General features: G+C 36.4%; 1 protein-coding gene across 7 annotated transcripts in view; it reads right to left on the bottom strand.

The window, feature by feature from the left end:
* Positions 1–18100, bottom strand: part of LOC137240148 (uncharacterized) — a 1574936-nt gene that overhangs the window by 218152 nt on the left and 1338684 nt on the right. For all 7 annotated transcript variants that reach the window (XM_067766087.1, XM_067766090.1, XM_067766084.1 and 4 more), the window contains one exon: positions 3612–3790. In XM_067766087.1, coding sequence (XP_067622188.1) covers positions 3612–3790 — 179 coding nt within the window. The remainder of the gene's footprint in view (positions 1–3611; positions 3791–18100) is intronic.

Here is an 18100-nt window from a genome sequence, read left to right as displayed (position 1 = left end):
CAGAGAGCTCTAAAGCAAGTTGCAACATTATTATTTTTAAATTTGAATGACGGTTTGGTCATGAAGAGGGACGATTTGAAAAATTTTAAAAAACTCAACTTCCATTAAAATCGAAATATGAGGCAAATTAGCAGTCGATATGCAAGTTGCAGCCTGCGATAACACAAGGTTCAATTCCATACTTATAAAAATTAAATCAAGAAAGTGATGCAGGGTGTTACATAAACCATTAATTTGTGTTAAGCCAATACTTAGAAAGTTATCTATGACATAAGATTCAATAGGATTTGTAATATTTACAGCAGTTAAGTAAGAACTGTTATCAAAATAGTTCCAATTAACAGAGCCGAAGTTGAAATCGTCAAGGACGCATAACTGATTGTTGCCAATATCACGATGAAATGCGAGATTGTTTTCAACATGAGATTTGTAGACACATTCATCACTCAATGGCGGAATATAAGAAACGGAAATATAAAGATAACCAATGGAACCACACAAACGGACACAAAGTTGATCGAGGAGGGAGTCATCATTACGCAATTCACAAAATGACGCATTCAAACTGCACCGAGCTGCTATTAGCACACCTAACCCACTCTTTTAGCCAGTTTTAATAGGAACAAACACATCATATTCTAACAAAGAGCTTATCATGCATACACTGCTTGTTTTACTTCTAAGACCAGAAGTGTTTTGGAAATAAATCTTAATTTTCTTATTAGCACTCGACCTTTTAGGTGGTTCGAGGTGTTTGCTTTGTTTTTTTTTTTTTTTTTGTTTTTTTTTTATTAAAAAAACGCGAAACGGACGAACAAGAAAAGTAGCCGACCAAATCCCTGGTTTCATCAGGTTTTCATATTCGATTTCAACCCACAAATCTAAGAGAATTTGTATCTGATTCTTTCTTTACCAGCTTATGGCAGCACAAATGTTGCTTGTCAATTTGCGCATATCTTTCGACGTGCTCCATAATATCCCCCGGTGGACCGAAGCCTTAAATTAAGCTAAATGCAAATATTTAAAGCGGGCAGCAACCAGCAGATCACTGCTCTCACCAGTTCCTGCCTCTGTTTCTTTTTATTTTTGCTCTTATTTTTCAACACTACCCACACATTATTATTAACCGTCGACAGTTGAGTTTGTTATTGACGAAGAGTTCGTATTCTCTGCATTATCAATACGCGATTTATGTATTGATTAGTTTACACTAGCATTGACTTTGACTGCACGATCCATTGGCCCAACAGAATCAAACGAAATAAAAGGCACAGCAGAAAACAAAAGCATCCAGCATTGTTGGTATTTGGCGCACTAGGAGAACTAACAATAGCAGCATGAGTTAATGGCAGAGTGTAAGCATGCAGAATTGAAGAGGTTTTGCTTCAGGCCTTTGACCTCCATCACCAAAACAGCAACAATGGAGTGCAAATTTTTATTGACACAGTTTTTAATGTTGACATCAATGCTCTTGCACGAATTATGAACTACGGCCTGGCAAAGTGAGCAACTTAATGCATTATATTTGTACACAGATTTACCGCATAAATCACAACGCGTACGTAAGAGCGACATTGTAAAGAAAAATAAATAGCAATATAAACACCGAGCTAAGAAAAAACATGTCCGCTCAGCTTGGCTTCAACTGTCTACTTCGTAAAGATATCTAAGTTTTTGCCCAAGGAAGTATATATCTATCTCGATTCCTTTATACCATTGCGTACTACCATTATTCAATTAAAGTTATAACACCCTTGTGAACAAATACACGCTGGGTATAAAACTTACTCTGCCAAATTTAAGCTTCATAGTAAATTTATGCGGATTATTTCTGGTTACATCAATGTATACGCTCATGTAGAGAAACCCATTTTCACTCAACTGCCAAATTACTGATTAAAATGATAATAAACTGTGGATCTAATGTGTGCGCATAATCTCTAGCTCAAATATGACATAAATTCGGTTTACCATTTTAGAGCTATTTGAACTTAAAAAATTGATTTCGACCACGGATGGTAACACACGATGCGGGCCCAGATTTAATTTGTGTTCATTCACTTTACCTAAAAAAATCAAAAAGTTATATAGTAAAATAATAATTTTTGGCGCTTTCTGGGCGGCTTTTCTTTAAAATAAAACAAATGTTTACTTCTACATCCTACGCATTTCGACGCTGTTTTGCGTCTTGCTCAGGGATTTCTATTTATTACACAAAAACGAAAAAAAAAACATATAAATTGTTGGAAATTAACTTAATCATAAGACGATACAACCAGTTTTGAACATATTGGACTTACATCTTTTTGCTACTTAATTCACAAATTGTGTACTAAATTCAAATATAATATCAGCACGTAAGTACATAACAACCACACAATGTAAAGCACTGTGACAACATTCCCACTCAAAAGGTAAACATTCAATGTGATGGTGCTTTTGAATATCTTTAGAGTACATAAGTAAATTATGTCAACATTCAACTCCAGTAAATAATAAAAAAAATTCAAAATGGGCGTGGCTTCGCCCTTTTTCATATAATTTGTGTATAATACTTTTAATGCTATAAGTCGAACAAAAATTAACCAATCCTTGTGAAATTTGGTAGGGGCATAGATTCTATGACGATAACTGTTTTCTGTGAAAATGGGCGAAATCGGTTGAAGCCACGCCCATTTTTTATACACAGTCGACCGTCTGTCCTTCCGCTCGGCCCTTAACACGATAACTTCAGCAAAAATCGATATATCTTTAGTAAACTTAGTTCACGTACTTATCTGAACTCACTTTATCTTGGTATAAAAAATGGCCGAAATCCGACTATGACCACGTCCACTTTTTCGATATCGAAAATTACGAAAAGTGAAAAAAATGCCATAATTCTATACCAAATATAAAAACAGGGATTAAACATTGTAATTGGATTGGTTTATTGGCGCAAAATATAACTTTAGAAAAAACTTTGTAAAATGGGTGTGACACCTTCCATATTAAGTAGAATAAAATGAAAAAGTTCTGCAGGGCGAAATCAAAAGCCCTTGGAATCTTGGCAGGGATACTGTTGGTGGTATTACATATATAAATAAATTAGCGGTACCCGACAGATGATGTTCTGGGTCACCCTGAACCACATTTTGGTCGATATCTCGAAAACGCCTTCACATATACAACTAAAGGCCACTCTCTTTTAAAACCCTCATTAATTCCTTTAATTTTATACCCATATCGTACAAGCACATTCTACCAATTTCCACTTTTTTCGGCCATTTTCGGTCATTTTTCTTTTTCCGGTATTTTTGAATTGGATAAAAAAAGTTTTCTGAATAAAGAGGTTTTTAACGATTCGGCGTTTGTGTATCGAAATTTTTTTTTTCGACATATCGTGCGGATCCCACATGAGATTCTACACAATGACATCAGGCTGTGATTAAATTAAATCACAAATTTAATTTAGTTAAATCGCAAAATTCACTAACATTTTTCCACACATAAACACGAGTATCCACACTTTATTTTCTTAACACTCAAAACGTGTATATGACTTTTTTGATACATATTTCGGGGATTGAAAATTTGTATACAACATTCATTTAGTCTGCATAATAACTTACCTGTGAGCCGGAGCTTCGTGCTACAGGATAACGTTTCATATCTCCAAGGAGTAGTGATGTTGTGTAGTCAGCACTAAATTTATCGGTATCTTTTTTTAAATTGCCTTGTTTTGCAGCAATGCATGTTGACGGACAAATGCAAAACAGAATTCGAAGCATGCAGCAAAAGAACCCTAATCCTGAAAAAACATTATTTTATTGCAAGAGTGAACCAATAACGATTTCAATTAAAATTACCACTTTTTATTACCACAAAATTTGTCAATTGTAGAAATATGTTTTAATATTCACTAGATAAAGTAAATTGCAGATTTGTTTGCTAATAGGGACACAATTTGTAAAGCGAGTCAATTAAAACATCTTTTCCCTGAATAACTTAAATTGTTAATTTATTTAATAGACGGTCAAATATTAGGAGTTTGCCTAAACTTTGTTTTTCAAAAAATTCCATATTTTGCAAAAAACTGCGAATTCAGCGTGGAGTTCTCATTTCTCATAACTTCTGAACGGGTAAAGATATTTTAGCCATTTTTTGTATTAAAAAAACTGTATACTTCTATATTTTGAGCACAAGCTTTTAAAATTTTGGTAAAGCTACTATTTCTAGTAGCAGGTTTTTCTGCAAATTTCCGAAATATTTTTTCTCATGACCTCAACCTCTCCAAAAATTAAAAACTGGGCTCGAATCGCAACATACGATCACGGATCGGCAACCATACGAAAGAAAATTACGTGATAAGTCAAACGTATAAACAAAATGGGATTATAATATACGATAGCAAACGGAACGTATTTTATTTTCAATTCACAATAAATTTTACTATCCACATTAGGTTGGATTGTATTTTTAGCTCACAATAGATTTTGAAGTGTCAAATTGGTTGCCAAAAATATAAAAAATAAAATAAATAACTACGATAGATCCAATTTTATTGTTTTGTTTGTAATAACGACCCTTTGGACTTATCGAACAAAGCGCAAGCATATCATTTATGTCTTTGTAACAAAAAAATTTGCAGGTAAAAGTCTAGAACATGGGTCGACTGCTAATACGTGTCCAAAATATCGAGAGAGGTGTCAAAAAACCCGTATTGACCTCGACAACAATAATCCGAAGGCGGAAAAGAAAAATTGTATCTCTCTCAGAAGATATTTATAGTTGCAGTTGGGAATTTTCATGTGGTTGTTGTAATGTTGTTTTACACTGAAAAAAAAAAAATTGTGTACAAAGGGATTTTGCACGCATTTAATTTTGGTCCCACGGCATTGGTGGACCGGCCATGCGAAAATACTATGAATCCCACCCCCGACTTCGGAGGGTACCCGGGTACATCTTTCGGGTTTGTGTTAATATCTTTTGAACGAGTTAAAATGTTTCGTTTCCGCCCGATTATGTTGCCGAGGTCAATACGCGTCTTTTGACACTTCTCTCGATATTTTTGGACGCGTATTAGCAGTCGACCCCTGTTCTAGACTATTACCTTATTGCAGTTTCTTGGGGAGATTTCTCTTATCTTACAAAGCTTTTAGTTACTTTCTGGAGCAGTTAAATTTGAAGCAAGCCGATACCAAAGGTGGTGTCTCGCCATGAATTCTGCCAATATTTCGTTATGGCTCGGATTAAGCTTTGAATTCGACCTTTGTTAATAATAAAAGTTTGAAATTTGTTATTATATTTAACTCAAAGATATATTATATTTTATTTATTCATCTATTTTAATAATTTTCTTACATTTTCAATGAAATTTGTGTGTATACGATCGCCAGTTTGTGTTCGAATGAAAGTGGAACGTAACGTGTACATTCAGTCACTCGTCACGTATGTTGCGATCCAAAATTACGAAAGAAGTAGTTCACGTATGTCATAATCCGAAAGTCGTGTTTTTAAATGACGAGTTAGTTATACGATCACGGATGTTACGATTTGGCCCGTGCTCATATTACGCAAACATCTTTCTACGTCCATTTAAAAAACTAAAATTTAGTAACCTCTTACGCTGTATAAATAACACTACATTTTCCCATGCACACTAGAACAATTTCATATACATATACATATATGTAGTTAGCTTATTTAACAAAGGCCCTCGGCTTAGGCCAGGCAAAGGGGTACAAACAATTAAAAGAGTGATGTTGATGCTTGGATCATCAGTTTCCATTGAATTTTCTTTTGAATATACTCTTCCTTTTATAAAAAATATTCTTACTCTATAGATACATATTTACGCTAATACTTACAAACTAATTGTACATGATTTCCTGTATGCAAAGTCAGCATATTGTAATGACCTATTTAGACACATGAGTACATATGTGTGTATAATGTATTTGTCGGTCAATGTGACAAAGAGACAAGCGTTTCAGTCAGCGTGACTAATTGACCGATGTAAACAAATATGTGCAAGCATGCAGAAATTCATTCTGAGCTCAAGTAGCTATTTGGGTTATTAATATTTTGCTACATGTGTGGTCTACATGTGTGTATGTATATATTGAACAATTGAATGCAGTGAAAGTGAAACGAGTTGTAAGGCATGTTATACCATCCGTCTTTGAAGAATAGTCATACATAATTTGCGCACCAATTATGCAGACTATTCAGGTGACATAATTACATTTTAAGTGTACCGTTTTGTATCGTTTTAGATACGCGACCCATTTAAAATTTGCTTGTGTTTACAAAATATCAATTGCCTTTCACATTCAATCGTTGTGTGGTCGTAATTTATGACATAACGGTAACTTGTTCCCAAAATAATGAATTTTTTGGTTTATTTATTTTGATGTGTTTACATTTGTTTTTTACATGTGTTAAATTTTTTTTTTTCATGTGTACATAATATGCTGACCTTAGTTTTTCTTTTTTTGTTGTGTATTTTTTACATGTGTACATATTAATTTGCTAGTGCTTAATGAGAACAATGATTAAGTGGAATGCTTACTCGTGTAATTAGGTTTTTTTTTTTTGTTAAAGGATTTTGGTTATTACTAAGGTTTTATATTAATTTAAGCTTATTTTTATGAATTAACATTTCCTTATCTTTACTTGTTCTATCGCTTTTCCTATTGTATGTCGTATTAATGTAAAATTTTTATTTTTATCAATATTTTTTACTCTATGCGGGCCCTTATACTTACTATCTAACTTATGACTTGTTTCGTCTTTAACCAAAACTAAGTCGCCTATATTTATTTGCTTACTGTAGCTACTTCTATCGTAATTAGTTTTTTGTTTTTCTTTAATCTCTTGGACTAATTTCTTGGCTCGGTACTGCGCTATCTGTAGTTGATTTCTTTATCATAAGCTCTGTGGTTATATATTGTTGTTTGTATTGTGTTTTTTTCTAGGAATTCGTAAGTCGGGGGTTTTTTCGCGAATATAAGCTCAAAAGAACAATATCCATGTAGCGTCGATGGTGTTGCATTTTAGCAGTACGAAAAATACTTGAGATATTCATCCCAATCATCTTTGGCACTGGATATTGTTAAACTAATAAGATTAATACTTGTCCTGTGTGGCAACATTGCATATAAAATGTCAATTTGAGTTTTACACCACAATAGCTGTGGTAAGCAACATTCATTACTTTGTACATATTGAAGTTATCAGTTTGAATTAAACCTTTTGTACATTCACTTGCGCGTTTTATTTAAGAGCTTACTACTGATTCTCTGTAACAATGGTTATGGGCCCAGAAGAACGTAAAAGGGGCGTTTAAATACAAGATATATAAAATAAATTTGTGAATAAGTTTGTGACGCGAAACACCGGTTTTTAATTTGCGAAAAAATGAGTCTCGCACTGCAAATAGAAAAACTTGCAGAAGACAATTACGACGTGTGGTCGGTATCGGTGCGTAGTGTGCTAATTACAACGGACTTATGGAGCGCTTTTTGCGACAAATTGCCGGAAGGAGCAACTGGTGAAGTGGAGCAAAAGTAGAAAGTAACAGACTAGAAGGCGATGGCATGCATATTTTTAAATGTAAAACCTACGCAGTTAATGCATATCAAAGCATGCAAAACTGCAGCAGAAGCATGGCAAAAGTTTCGCCAAATTCATATGCCAGTCGGTCCTGTTAGAAAAGTTCAGCTGTACCAGAAACTATTACGTTTGGACATGCATCAAGATGATAATGTATCAAAGTATGTACACTCATTTGTTGAGACGATCGACAAGCTTGCAAAGCTAGACATACATGTAAACGACGAATTAAAAGTTATTATGTTGTTGTCAAGTCTTCCCAATTCGTGGGAAAACTTTGTTGTTGCTGTTGAGACACGCGACAGTTTGCCGACGTTCGATGCCACTAAGTCGAAAATTCTAGAAGAAGGTGTAAGAAGACAAGAGCGAGACGAACGAGAGGGCATGCAAGCAGTATATGTATGTGCAAATAAAACTAAAACAAGTAAGGAAGGCTAAGTTCGGGTGTAACCGAACATAACATACTCAGTTGAGAGCTATGGAGACAAAATAAGGAAAATCAATCTGGGGTAACCCTGGAATGTGGTTGTATAACATGTGTATCAAATGAAAGGTATTAAAGAGTATTTTAAGAGAGAATAGGCCATAGTTCTATGGATGAACGCCATTTAGGGATATCGCCATAAAGGTAGACCAGGGCTGACTCTAGAATTTGTTTGTACGATATGGGTAGCAAATGAAAGGTGTTACTGAGCATTTTAAGAGGGAGTGGGCCTTAGGTCTATCGGTGGACGCCTTTTCGAGATGTCCCCATTAAGGTGGACCAGGGGTGATTCTATAATGTGTTTGTACGATATGGGTATCAAATGAAAGCTGTTAATGAGTATTTTGAAAAGGAGTGATCCTTAGTTCCATAGGTGGACGCCGTTTCGAGATATCGCCATAAAGGTGGACCAGGGGTGTCTCTAGAATGTGTTTGTACGATATGGGAATCAAATGAAAGGTGTTACTGAGCATTTTAAGAGGGAGTGGGCATTAGGTCTATAGGTGGACGCCTTTTCGAGATATCGCCATTAGGGTGGGCCAGGGGTGACTCTAGAATGTTTGTACGGTATGGGTATCAAACGAAAGGTGTTACTGAGCATTTTAAGAGGGAGTGGGCATGAGGTCTATAGGTGGACGCCTTTTCGAGATATCGTCATAAGGGTGGGCCAGGGGTGACTCTAGAATGTGTTTGTACGATATGTGCATCAAACGAAAGGTGTTACTGAGCATTTTAAGAGGGAGTGGGCATTAGGTCTATAGGTGGACGCCCTTTCGAGATATCGCCATTAGGGTGGGCCAGGGGTGACTCTAGAATGTTTGTACGATATGGGTATCAAACGAAAGGTGTTACTGAGCATTTTAAGAGGGAGTGGGCATTAGGTCTATAGGTGGACGCCTTTTCGAGATATCGCCATTAGGGTGGGCCAGGGGTGACTCTAGAATGTGTTTGTACGATATGGGTATCAAATGAAAGGTGGTAAGGAGTATTTTAAAAGGGAGTAATCCTTAGTTCTATAGGTGGACGCCTTTTCGAGATATCGCCATAAAGGTGGACCAAGGGTGACTCTAGAATGTTTGTACGATATGGGTATCAAACGAAAGGTGTTACTGAGCATTTTAAGAGGGAGTGGGCATTAGGTCTATAGGTGGACGCCTTTTCGAGATATCGCCATTAGGGTGGGCCAGGGTGACTCTAGAATGTGTTTGTACGATATGGGTATCAAATGAAAGGTGGTAATGAGTATTTTAAAAGGGAGTAATCCTTAGTTCTATAGGTGGACGCCTTTTCGAGATATCGCCATAAAGCTGGACCAAGGGTGACTCTAGAATGTTTGTACGGTATGGGTATCAAACGAAAGGTGTTACTGAGCATTTTAAGAGGGAGTGGGCATTAGGTATATAGGTGGACGCCTTTTCGAGATATCGCCATTAGGGTGGGCCAGGGTGACTCTAGAATGTGTTTGTACGATATGGGTATCAAATGAAAGGTGGTAATGAGTATTTTAAAAGGGAGTAATCCTTAGTTCTATAGGTGGACGCCTTTTCGAGATATCGCCATTAGGGTGGGCCAGGTGTGACTCTAGAATGTTTGTACGATATGGGTATCAAACGAAAGGTGTTACTGAGCATTTTAAGAGGGAGTGGGCATTAGGTCTATAGGTGGACGCCTTTTCGAGATATCGCCATTAGGGTGGGACAGGGGTGACTCTAGAATGTTTGTATGATATGGGTATCAAACGAAAGGTGTTACTGAGCATTTTAAGAGGGAGTGTACATTAGGTCTATAGGTGGACGCCTTTTCGAGATATCGCCATTAGGGTGGGCCAGGGGTGACTCTAGAATGTTTGTACGATATGGGTATCAAACGAAAGGTGTTACTGAGCATTTTAAGAGGGAGTGGACATTAGGTCTATAGGTGGACGCCTTTTCGAGATATCGCCATTAGGGTGGGCCAGGGTGATTCTAGAATGTGTTTGTACGATATGGGTATCAAATGAAAGGTGGTAATGAGTATTTTAAAAGGGAGTAATCCTTAGTTCTATAGGTGGACGCCTTTTCGAAATATCGCCATTAGGGTGGGCCAGGTGTGACTCTAGAATGTTTGTACGATATGGGTATCAAACGAAAGCTGTTACTGAGCTTTTTAAGAGGGAGTGGGCATTAGGTCTATAGGTGGACGCCTTTTCGAGATATTGCCATTAGGGTGGGCCAGGGGTGACTCTAGAATGTTTGTACGATATGGGTATCAAACGAAAGGTGTTACTGAGCATTTTAAGAGGGAGTGGACACTAGGTCTATAGGTGGACGCCTTTTCGAGATATCGCCATTAGGGTGGGCCAGGGTTACTCTAGAATGTTTGTACGATATGGGTATCAAACGAAAGGTGTTACTGAGCATTTTAAGAGAGAGGGGGCATTAGTTCTATAGGTGGACGCCTTTTCGAGATATCGCCATTAGGGTGGGACAGGGGTGACTCTGGTATGTTTTTGTACGATATGGATATCAAATTAAAGGTATTAATGAGGGTTTTAAAAGCGAGTGGCCCTTAGATGTATATGTGAAGGCGTTCTCGTGATATCCACCAAAATGTGGACCAGGTGATCCAGAAAATCATCTGTCGGGTACTGCTAATTTATTTATATATGCAATACCACTAACAGTATTCCTGCCAAGATTCCAAGGGCTGTTGATTTCGCCTTGTAGAACTTTTTCATTTTCTTCTACTTAATATGGTAGGTGTCACACCCATTTTACAAAGATTTTTCCAAAGTTATATTTTGCGTCAACAAACCAATCCAGTTACCATGTTTCATCCCTTTTTTCGTATTTGGTATAGAATTATGGCATTTTTTTCATTTTTCGTAATTTTCGATATCGATAAAGTGGGCGTGGTTATGGTCAGATTTCGCCCATTTTTTATACCAAGAAAAAGTGAGCTCAGGTAAGTACGTGGGCTAAGTTTAGTAAAGATATATCGGATTTTGCTCAAGTTATTGTGTTAATGGCCGAGCGGAAGGACAGACGGTGGACTGTGTATAAAAACTGGGCGTGGCTTCCACAGATTTCGCCCATTTTCACAGAGAACAGTTACCGTCATAGAATCTATGCTCCTACCAAATTTGAGAAGAATTGGTAAATTTTTGTTCGACTTATGGCAATAAAAGTATTCTAGACAAACTAAATGAAAATGGGCGGAGCCACGCCCATTTTGAAATTTTCTTTTATTTTTGTATTTCGTTGCATCATATCATTACTGGAGTTGAATTTTGACTTAATTTACTTATATACAGTAAAGATATTAAATTTTTTGTTAAAATTTGAATTAAAAAAAATTTTTTTTTAAAAAGTGGGCGTGTTCTTAATCCAATTTTGCTAATTTTTATTTAGCACATATAGAGTAATAGTAGTAACGTTCCTGCCAAATTTCATCATGATATCTTCAACGACTGCCAAATTACAGCTTGCAAAACTTTTAAATTACCTTCTTGTAAAAGTGGGCGGGGCCACGCCCATTGTCCAAAATCTTACCAATTTTCTATTCTGCGTCATAACGTCAACCCATCTACCAAGTTTCGTCGCTTTATCTGTCTTTTGTAATGAGTTATCGCACTTTTTCGGTTTTTCGAAATTTTCGATATCGAAAAAGTGGGCGTGGTTATAGTCCGATATCGTTCATTTTAAATAGCGATCTGAGATGAGTGCTCAGGAACCTATATACCAAATTTCATCAAGATACCTCAAAATTTACTCAAGTTATCGTGTTAACGGACGGACGGACGGACGGACGGACATGGCTCAATCAAATTTTTTTTCGATCCTGATTATTTTGATATATGGAAGTCTATATCTATCTCGATTCCTTTATATATGTACAACCAACCGTTATCCAATCAAACTTAATATACTCTGTGAGCTCTGCTCAACTGAGTATAAATACAAGCATTGCACCAAAGCATACAAACACGGATAACACAAACAACGATAAGCAAAGTGAGGTAAATTCAAAGGCGACAAAGAAACCGAAGAAATCTCAATTTAGCTAAGCGTGGGGCAGTTGAGGGCGAGTAGTTTAATATGAGTTATAAGGGAGTAATTTGATGCGCTTGTAGGCGTATGAGTCGTGGCACAGTGGATGACGTACCCGACTCACACGTTTGTGGTTGCGGGTTCAAAGCCCACTGCAAGCAAGCATTTTTTAAATTTATTATCTTTTTTTATTTTATAAATTATTATTTTAATGGACTGTATGTTATTTTACTTAGCGAGAGGTCACTATGTACCTGTTAAACCTTGTATTTATTCATTGGGGGCGAGCACTGGGGGCTCCAAGATATTGGCTGCGGGATGAGCCACCTTGTTTTGCTTTGAAAAACCCCTACTACACCTTTTGGTTGTATTTATTCATTGAGGGCGTGCACTGGGAGCTCTGAGGTTTCGCTCTAATGAGCCACCTCATCTTCTATTTGAAGAACCTCTTGTATTTATTCATTGGGGGCGAGAACTGGGGGCTCTGAGGTTTCGCTCTAATGAGCCACCTCATCTTCTATTTGAAGAACCTCTTGTATTTATTCATTGTGGGTGAGCACTGGGGGGCTCTGAGGTTTCGCTCTAATGAGCCACCTCATCTTCTATTTGAAGAACCCTTAAAAAATGTGATATGGAGGCGAGCACTGGGGGCTCTGAGGTTTCGCTCTAATGAGCCACCTCATCTTCTATTTGAAGAACCTCTTGTATTTATTCATTGGGGCGAGCACTGGGGGCTCTGAGGTTTCGATCTAATGAGCCACCTCATCTTCTATTTGAAGAACCCTTAAAAATGTGATATGGAGGCGAGCACTGGGCTCTGAGGTATTGGCACCCCATCTTCTACTCGAAGAACCTCAATTTTAAATTAAAAACTAAAACTATATCTTTAGAATATTTCATAACAAGTTCAGAATTACAAGCACACTCAATGGCTAATGAAACAAACGAAAGAAAAAAAGTCATAGTTTAAGTCGCTTAAACACAATTTAAGGGGAAATGCTTCGTTTGTCAACAAACAGGTCATCGGGCTAATGATTGCCGAAATAAAAGAAAGAACAATCAAACAAAAGAAGAAGCGCTAGAAACGTCAAATTGTTTGATGTATTGTAGTAGCGATTATATGCAAAAGAAAAATATTTGGTGCATAGACAGTGGTGCTACGTCACATATGTATTGTGATAAAGTGCGTTTGTTTCTTTTATTGCCAATGAAATTAATGTAATGTTGGCAGTAGATAAATTTGTTGATTCGCCCGGTATATGTACTGTAGTGTTACAAAATATTAATAAAAAAATAACCCTTTAAAATGTTTTGTATGTGCCATCGTTGCGTATGAATTTTTTGTCTGTGAGTAAAGCAGCAGGATTTGGTAATTTCACGACGTTTGAAAAACAATTGGCCACAGTGAGAGATAAAAAAAATGCAATAGTATTGCAAGCAAAACAAACAAATAACTTGTATTTGTACACTGAAAACAAAATAGCTAGTGTAAGTATGTTAAGAGTTGATTCAATGACAACGATGTGGCATAATAGGTATGGACATTTGAATTTTCAAAGCCTAAAAGAACTTTGTGAGAAAGGTCTGGTTTGTGGTATAAATTTAAAAAATATGCCGAGGCAGGTTAATTGCGATACATGCAATAAAGCGAAAATTTGTGCATTGCCATTTACACGAAAAGTTGAACGTTCAACAAATAAAGTGCTTGAACTCATACACACAGATGTGTGTGGGCCTATGAATATAAAATCATTGGGTGGCAATCGCTATTTTGTCACATTCATAGACGATTTTTCTAGAAAAATATTTGTATATTTTGTGAGGGCCAAAAATGAAGTTTTTGAAAAATTCAAAGAATTTAAAAGCTATGTTGGATGTCAAATGGACTGTAAAATTAAGACTGTGCGAAGCGATAACGGCACAGAATATGTTAATGGTGATTTTGAAAATTATTTAAAAAAATGTGGCGTAAAAAGAGAATTGACTGTACCGTATACATCTCAATAAAACGGTGTAGCGGAGCGAGCAAATAGAACCATAGTTGAAATGGCGAAAAGTTTATTGATTCATGCGAACCTTGAAGAGTTTTTGTGGGCTGAAGCAGTACAAACTGCAGTGTATTTGCGCAATAGATGTCCTACTCAAGTACTAAATCAAGTTACTCCATTTGAAATATGGAAAAAGCGCAAACCTACAGTGAAACATCTACGTATTTTCGGGTCAAGAGCATTTGCAGTTAATAAAACAAGTAAGAAGAAATTTGAAGCAAAAGGCCATGAGTATATATTTGTCGGATATTCAAAAACAGCAAAAGCATATCGCTTATATTACAGGCAAAAACGTGCTATTATAGAGCGGCGTGATGTTAAATTTGTAGAAGGCGATTTTTGTAAGAGTACTACGTCAGAAAGTGACTTGTCAGATATATATGATGATTTTGCGACAAACATTATACGTCTGGAATCTGCTGAAATTAAAGAAAATGAACAATTAGCAGATGAAGTAGTCGAGCATGTAGTAAAAAGTGTCTCCGGCGAAGAAGAAGAGTATGCACTCCTGACGAAGCTGAAAGTGATGAGCAAGAAATACAAAAACATGAAATACAAAAACGCGGACCTGGACGACCAGCATATGTTTATACAGGTCAACGAGGCAGGCCAAGGAAACAGTATCAAACACTTAATAACATAAATGGTTTAGAAGACAGCGAGACACCAGAAACTCCTGAAGAAGCATTAAATGGTCAATATGCTGATGAATGGCGAAGTTCCATGCAATCAGAGTACGACGCGCTTATAGCAAACAATACATGGACTATGGTTGATTTGCCAAAGGGGCAAAAAGTCATAGGGTCGAAATGGGTTTTTCGAATAAAAAGAGACGAGCACGGAGAGAGCGAGACATTCAAATCAAGGTTAGTTGCTAAAGGTTGTGGGCAACAACTGGGAGTCAACTACTGGGAGACATTCTCTCCAGGAATTCGGTATGAAACTATACGCATGCTTTTTGCGATAGCTGCGGAAAAACAGATGTTTATGCACCAGGTGGACATATCTAACGCGTATTTAAATGGAAAGCTATACGAAAATGTTTATATGAAACAACCAAAGGGTTTCATCAGCAAAGAGTATCCTAACAAAGTTTTGAAACTTCAGAAAGCGATTTATGGATTAAAGCAGTCCGGCCGTGTATGGAATAGTACTTTGGATGCAGTTTTAAACGGTATTGGCTTCAAAAAAATGCAAATATGAACCGTGTTTATATGTGATAAAAGACAAATAGCAGTTTTGTTACATAGCAATCTACGTGGATGATTTACTTATAGTTTGTTCCAGTGAGATCGAAATATCAGCAATTAAAATGAAGATAGCGTCGAAATTTCAAATGCATGATGGCGATGCTGTAAGGTATTTTCTTGGCTTAGAAATTCAGCGACAATGGGAAATAGGTACAATTTCTCTAAATCAGAAGAAATACATTAAATCTGTGCTTGAAACATACGGAATGCAGGAGTGTAGAGAAGTTGCAACACCACTTGATCCAGGTTTTCAAGTTGGATGCAGGGACGAGAAATGTGTTAAGGTAAATGTCACTGAATACCAATCTTTAATAGGTTCTGTGATGTATTTAGCAGTCTTGAGCCGCCCAGATATTTTACACGCTGTTAGTAAGCTTTCTAGGCGTAATACTGATCCACATAAAGAACACGAAACAGCGGCTAAACACGTATTGTGTTATCTTTCGTCTACAATGAATTTAAGTATTGTATATCGTAAGACTGGTGAATATGTGAAAGGGTTCGCTGACGCAGATTGGGCAACGATCCATACGACAGAAAGTCATTCGGGTTATGCGTTCTATTTGGGAAGCAGTGCATTTTCTTGGTCTTCAACAAAACAAAATGTAACAGCTTTAACCAGCACTGAAGCCGAGTATGTGGCTTTAGCAACAGCAACGAAGGAAGCGGTTTTCATCCAAAGATTATTAAATGAAATAGGTTGGTCGAATACAGCTCCAATGGTTCTCTATGGTGACAATGTCAGTGCGCAGCATATAGCACGTAATCCAGTTCATCATAAACGGACCAAACACATAGATATTAAGTACCATTTCATTCGTGAAAAAGTAGAAAATAATGAAATTGATTTAAAGTATATTTCTACCAATGAAAATGTTGCCGATATTTTAACCATATGTTTGAACAAGAAAAAACATTGTCATTTTGTAAATTTGCTTGGGTTAAAATAAATTAAAGTTAGTTTTTTGAAACAAATATTTAACCTTAAGAAGAAGTGTTCAAATAATAAGATTAATATTTGTCCTGTGTGGCAACATTGCATATAAAATGTCAATTTGAGTTTTACACCACAATAGCTGTGGTAAGCAACATTCATTGCTTTGTACATATTGAAGTTATCAGTTTGAATTAAACCTTTTGTACATTCACTTGCGCGTTTTATTTAAGAGCTTACTACTGATTCTCTGTAACAGATATGTAAGAACGTACATATTTATTAAATGTCCTGTGACTGCGTTCAGCGTTACCTAACGTTTGTGAGGGATTCCTCACTTTTGAGCAGCTTGCATAGTTCTTCGAATAGATTATTTTTGTATTCTGTTCCATATCTGTTATGATTGTTTTCATGCAACCATAAATCAGAACGAAATGCTCGAATACAGCTTTAGCGACTGTTATTGCATATTTTCTTGGAACTGGGATTGCTACTAAGTAAATGGTTAGATCGCGTATAATGGCAACTGCATATTCGTTTCCATTTGTCGATTTCGGCAGTGGTCCGACTGTATTGATTTGTACAATATAAAAAGCCTTCGGAGGTGTCTCCGTTATTGTTATTGGCTCTTTTATATGCTTATTAATTTTATTTTTCTTACAGTGGATGCAGTTTTTTATGTATTTCCTTATATCATTTTTCGTGTTTAGCCAGCTATACTCCTGTTTGATCTTGCTTGTCATGCGATTTATTCCTGGGTGACCACCACATATAGGATCGTCATAACATCTATGAAGAATTTCTTTAATTTTGCCGCGATTTGTCACTTGCAGTATTTTTAAACCTTGCCTGCTGCAGTATTTTTAAACAATTTGTGCCCTAAGGCAACTGTATCTGTATAAGTCCTAAATTGGCTTCTTTTGTAAGCCTGGTAAAGAATTGTCCTAAGTCAATCTTATCCTTAACAATTAGGTTGCTTGTATCTATAGTGCAACAACTTTTCTTTCCTTTTTTATACTCAGTTGAGCAGAGCTCACAGAGTATATTAAGTTTGATTGGATAACGGTTGGTTGTACATATATAAAGGAATCGAGATAGATATAGACTTCCATATATCAAAATAATCAGGATCGAAAAAAAATTTGATTGAGCCATGTCCGTCCGTCCGTCCGTCCGTTAACACGATAACTTGAGTAAATTTTGAGGTATCTTAATGAAATTTGGTATGTAGGTTCCTGAGCACTCATCTCAGATCGCTATTTAAAATGAACGATATCGGACTATAACCACGCCCACTTTTTCGATATCGAAAATTTCGAAAAACCGAAAAAGTGCGATAATTAAGTACAAAAGACCGATAAAGCGACGAAACTTGGTAGATGAGTTGAACTTATGACGCAAAATAGAAAATTAGTAAAATTTTGGACAATGGGCGTGGCACCGCCCACTTTTAAAAGAAGGTAATTTAAAATTTTTGCAAGCTGTAATTTGGCAGTCGTTGAAGATATCATGATGAAATTTGGCAGGAACGTTACTCGTATTACTATATGTACGCTTAATAAAAATTAGCAAAATCGGAGAAGGACCACGCCCTCTTTAAAAAAAAATTTTTTAAAAGTAAAATTTTAACAAAAAATTTAATATCTTTATAGTATATAAGTAATTTATGTCAACATTCAACTCCAGTAATGATATGGTGCAACAAAATACAAAAATAAAAGAAAATTTAAAAATGGGCGTGGCTCCGCCCTTTTTCATTT

This window comes from Eurosta solidaginis, chromosome 2 (genome assembly GCF_040869045.1).
Source record: "Eurosta solidaginis isolate ZX-2024a chromosome 2, ASM4086904v1, whole genome shotgun sequence".
In the NCBI taxonomy this organism is placed as follows: Eukaryota; Metazoa; Arthropoda; class Insecta; order Diptera; family Tephritidae; genus Eurosta; species Eurosta solidaginis.
Note: the sequence above shows the minus strand (reverse complement) of the source record. Positions and strands in the feature narration are given on the sequence as shown.